This window comes from Sinocyclocheilus anshuiensis, unplaced genomic scaffold (genome assembly GCF_001515605.1).
Source record: "Sinocyclocheilus anshuiensis isolate Anshui unplaced genomic scaffold, SAMN03320099.WGS_v1.1 scaffold224, whole genome shotgun sequence".
Classification (NCBI taxonomy): Eukaryota; Metazoa; Chordata; class Actinopteri; order Cypriniformes; family Cyprinidae; genus Sinocyclocheilus; species Sinocyclocheilus anshuiensis.
This window is the reverse complement of record NW_015558577.1, coordinates 95,278-100,523: the sequence shown is the minus strand read 5'-3', so window position 1 is coordinate 100,523 and position 5,246 is coordinate 95,278. Positions and strand designations below refer to the sequence as shown.

Here is a 5,246-nt window from a genome sequence, read left to right as displayed (position 1 = left end):
AAGAGCTTGTAACACTTCAAAGAGAAAGGAAAAATTGAAATCGCATCATATGACCCCTTTAAACAGTAAAAACAATATTAAATAATTAGAATAATAGTAATACCGGTGGTGATGATATTAATAAAAATAATAAATAGAACTGAAACCGAGCTACATGCTCATAAACACAGTAATGCTTCACTCTGAAAGATGCAGTGTATTAGACTGCAATTGTATGTAATTTAATTTGCAGCCTTTGCAATTTATATATATATATATTTGGTGCTTGGTGGGTGTTAATTTTACTCTTGATGAGCTAGTTAGCTAATATTAACTAACCTGTAGACTAGGGATGTAAAGATTACCGGTTTGATGATAAATCATGATAAAATTCCCCATGGTTAGTATTACCGTTTCATCTTTTAATTATCATTAAAACCGTATTAGATTACCGCGATTTGAGCAACTGGCGATAAATAAATACTGTCCAGCATAAAGCATAGTTTTAAGTAACAGTCTCACGTGCGCACAGCAGCAGAGTAGTTTCGTTTTGAGTGAAAACAGGGTGGAAAAGCTGGGAGGTTTTAAGAGTGCTAAGGGAATTATACAAATGAATATATGAATGAATTATTTATATGAATGTACCGCTGAAGGTTCTGACTGTCTTCAGAAACGATTCGATGGCGTTTTGTTTTCATCATCGCTCCATGTAATACCTGAAGGAAGTGTTCTTAATCGCAATACTGCTTTGTTACGGGAAACCGCTCTAATTCAGCTTTTCCATAAGTGCCACCTGCTGTCAGAGAGTGGATTTACAGACACTTATATTTACATTCAGCCTGTGTGCAGTTTCTGTCTGGCCCAAAAACGGACAAAAACGGACCGAATTTGCATGCTCTGCTGTAAATTTTGACCGGTTGATGAAAAACAAGCTTATGTGGATTCTACACATTTAAACAATTCATATAAGTTATCTAGAATTATTTATGGAGCAGATAAAATACATATAATCATTTATTAATCAATTATCATTTTGACTTATATCTTTTCTTTATTTAAAGGCTGAAATGTGAGGTTTACCTTTTTATTAAACTTTTTCAAAGCTTTATTTGAACATTTACGTTAGATATTTCAGCATGCTTTTAAACTGTTGTCAGTCAAGTTGTCATTTAAAATCCGAACATCATTGGTAATGTTATTGTTTTAGTGATTATGCAAACAAAAAGTAATTTTATTTGTTGTTTGTTGATTTTTAAATATAAAACTTGGTGAAGTGATTTATGTGTCGGTACTCTTTTAACATCTCCAGCACATTTTAACAATACCATGATAATACCGATAACCGTGATAAGTTTGGTCACTATAATCGTGATAATACATTTTCATACCGTTACATCCCTACTGTAGACATGGTTATTGCTAGTTACCTGACTGATACAGTAACGTGACTATTTTAGTAGTGCAGACATCTGAACACTATTGCCCCTTACAGTTTGTTACTGCTACAGTGACGCAAAAACATGCTTAAAATCGCCTAGCATTCAAAATGAGTACTTTTCTGTTCTTAATTTTCTTTCCATCTCATCATTTCAGATCCTGTCCATCGGGGTTCTCGATATCTTTGGCTTTGAAGACTACGAGAACAACAGCTTTGAACAATTCTGCATCAACTTCGCCAACGAGAGACTCCAGCACTATTTCAACCAGCACATTTTTAAGCTGGAACAGGTAATGTTTTTTTTTTCTCTCTTTTTATTTAAAAGCTGGACCCAGAGATAACCATCAGCTTCTCTCCCCACACACAGCTCAAGATTATAGCCTAATAACAGATTTATTGCCAGCAATTATGACTGCACACAGAATAAAATAAGTACCCACATATTGCTTGACTGAATGCAGAATCAAAGGTTTGCGATCTTTATTTTTGTGTGCTTTCAGCTGTCCTTGAAGTGCATGAATTTATCATCGATACAGCCCAGGGTATACGTTCTACTTATGTAGATTAATGAAAAATATAGGCACACATGTTTTTCATTACTTGAGCATGCTTGAGAATTGCATTAGTATATCTAGGGACCAGAATATAGAAATTTGAGAATGGTCCAATTTTTATTTTGGACAATAAGCATCCACCTAAAAATGCCCTGGGAATGACCTGCATCCTAGCATTGTGATAATCTTTACACATGCAAACACTGCTCACTTTTTCTTAAGTAAATGTGGAAATCTAGTTTCTCTGAATTGTCTTTTTTTTTAACTGTTCTGTGTTTAATGGTAATAAACTTATATTTAAAAAAAAATCTATTCATTATACAAAATGTAACCATTAGAGAAGTCTTTAATGGGTTGGGTTGATGAATGCCTTAGGCTGTGTGATCATGTGAGGTAGACTGTCATTAATAGTAGCAGTTTCACACAAAATAAACCGTTTGATAATGAGACAATAAAAAAGGTTGCTTTACTCCAACTCCAGACAAAGAATTGCGTCTCTGTAATAATGTGTTTTCTCAATGAGGCCATTCTCTTAGGATGACTAAAGAGGCAACCAATCACTGTAATGACAGCCTATCAAAGCCGTGCCTTTGTGACGCACCTCAAAGTATATGTTTGCTCAAAGAGGGTTTGTTTAAGTTTCTAGTCAGTCCAGTGTCCAGATTTGATAAACTCACTTTGACAGATTTGCTTGCACAAGGTACATTTATCCACACAAATCACACACTGTCATAGGAAGTGTTGCTTTATGCAGATGTGCAAATAATAGTCTATCACTTGTGGGTGTAGCACTTTATTTCTGCTTATGTTGACAAATGATCCCTGTGAGCAAAGTCAAATTTGCTTATCTGTTTCACTTCATAATATACCTGTTTTCAGGGTTGCCAGGTTTTCACAAGAAAACCCGCCCAATCGCTACTCAAAACTAGCCCAATCACGTTTCAAGGGGGTCCCCAGTTAAAAAATGCGTTCCGGGGGGTAAAATACACGTTTTTTTGGCAGTGTTCCCCTGCTAGAATTCACATTCCAGGGGATAAATATCATGTTATTGGAGTCGCTTTAACCCGCGGACATGAAAAACAACCCGCGGCAACAGTGTTAAAGTAGCCCAATTCCGCAGGAAAACCGCAGACTTGGCAACACTGCCTGTTTTAGGAGTTTCAAGGTAGCTTCCTGCTCGCTGGTCTTCCCATGATTAAAGATAGCGTTATTTTTTGGTGCCATCAGCCAATCAATGTTGTCATGATGTAATTTTCCCTTAAGTCCATGATTAGACACGTGGCATTTACGGCTCAAGTGATTGGTTCAAAAATGTATTTAAATCGTGCCTTGCTGGGAGGTCCTGCTCCAGCCAAGCAACTTCCATTGAGATAAATGGGAACGGTAATGACTTGCTCAGTCTAAGTTCATGCTGAACTCATATTGAGAATTCTGGGTAATTTTGATGTTCTTATTAATGGAATTTTTTATGGGATATATTCGAAAGTCTAGCGAGTATTGCCACAACAGTTTTTCTGTTTGTTCCTTGATAAAAGTGCAGGAATTTTGTTGCGTCTGCCAAGTTCCACGCTTTAATTACTCTTAAGAGTTGGAAACTCGTCAGGAATGAGTTCACATCCTGAGTGTATTGCCAAGTATGTCGTGTGGTAACACTGAATGTTTAATATAGACCATACCCAGGTTATCCACACAAAACATGGAATGTGACAGATTCCCAGATTATGAGCATTAGTTAATGTTTGACTGAAAAAAAGTTCAAGTTAACTAATTTAGTTGCATTAGTTAAGATTGTTTGCCCGAACTGAGTTCCGTAATTTAAAGCTACAGTTGTAGTATTACTAGTAGAAGCAGGTTAGTGTTAGATTATGAAAGCGTGGCAGGGAAACAGAAAGTCCCGCCTACATACTTGCCATCTGATGCCCATAAATACAGCCATGCTGGAGCCAGACGCAACACCACACGTGCTTTCATTAGTCCATTAATGGGCTTTTTTTCATTGTGCCATTTATGGAGACGCCGTAAATGTATTTTATTTGATTTGGAGGCTATTTGAGTGCATTTCCCTTATCAGCCAAATAGAGTGCATGTGGTTGCTTGAAGCTTCAGATGAAGGTTACATTATTAGTACAAGAACACTGTTATTATTACTCATACTTTGAGTTGAGGCTTTGAACAAACCCATAACTGAAAGTGTTAGATTTTGGCAGCACAGTTTTGTGTTTTGCTATGGTTATCATTATGAACAGACATTCATAAGCTTAAAACATAATTTTCTTTTATCTGTCATTGACAAAAAAAGTCATCAATCTTTATCAAACTTTGTTTTCATGAACAATAGGATTATATCTCATATTATCATGATGAAAAATCTATAGTGAAAAGGTTTCTTGTAAATCTAATCCCCTCTTTTCTTCCTCTTCCTTACTCAGGAAGTTGAATGATGTGTAGATTATCTGCTTTGTTCTGCTGATTTTATACTTTTGCCTTTTAATAGGCAAATAGGAGAGAGATTCCACTGATTGTATGAAACCCTTCTGGGATTATATCCTTTATTGTTTCATTTATTTTCCCAGCGATCCAAGGAAGCAGTTGAGGAGAAAAAAGCTACAATGTTAAAAATGTCTTTCATATTATTAAACCGCAAAGACCACAAAACCTCAGGCCGGCGAAAGGAAGTCTCCTCTAGAGGAACATGAAAACACTTTGCAGGCCTGTTGTTTTGTTCTTCTGGCCGCAGTCCCAAAATGAAAGAATTACCCGTGTAGTTATAACAGGTTTAGTGAGATGTTCAGTTGTACGTTATGCACACATCTCATGTTACTATGAAATAGTCAGGTACTGATAAACATTCTGGAACATAAAAGGATGTAAAAGGAACCTTGTAATTGTCAGAATCTTTGTTAATTCCTCATGAATATTGATTATTAGTGTTGAATATGTTTTGTATTTCTTGTAGGAAGAGTATAGATCAGAAGGCATTGCTTGGCACAACATTGATTACATCGATAACACTGGTTGCATTAACCTCATCAGCAAGAAGCCCACAGCACTGCTCCACCTACTGGATGAAGAATGCAAGTATGTCTGCCTTTTTCTCTGTACACAAATAGAGGAATGAGAGTATGAAACCAAACTGATACAAGTATGATATCATTTACTGATAGTTAGAACAACATGGAATCTCTGCATGTACAGTACATATGAACTGCACTTGAGTGTTTTACCTGTGAATCAAATAAAACAAATAATAAATGTAATGTCTGATTACAGGTTTT

The 5,246-nt window shown here is 36.1% G+C and overlaps 1 protein-coding gene across 1 annotated transcript in view; it reads left to right on the top strand.

The window, feature by feature from the left end:
• LOC107679722 (unconventional myosin-IXa-like) overlaps positions 1-5,246 on the top strand; it is a 133,487-nt gene that overhangs the window by 90,746 nt on the left and 37,495 nt on the right. Inside the window, exons 11-12 of the mRNA XM_016475361.1 lie at positions 1,573-1,707; positions 4,928-5,049. Coding sequence (XP_016330847.1) covers positions 1,573-1,707; positions 4,928-5,049 — 257 coding nt within the window. The remainder of the gene's footprint in view (positions 1-1,572; positions 1,708-4,927; positions 5,050-5,246) is intronic.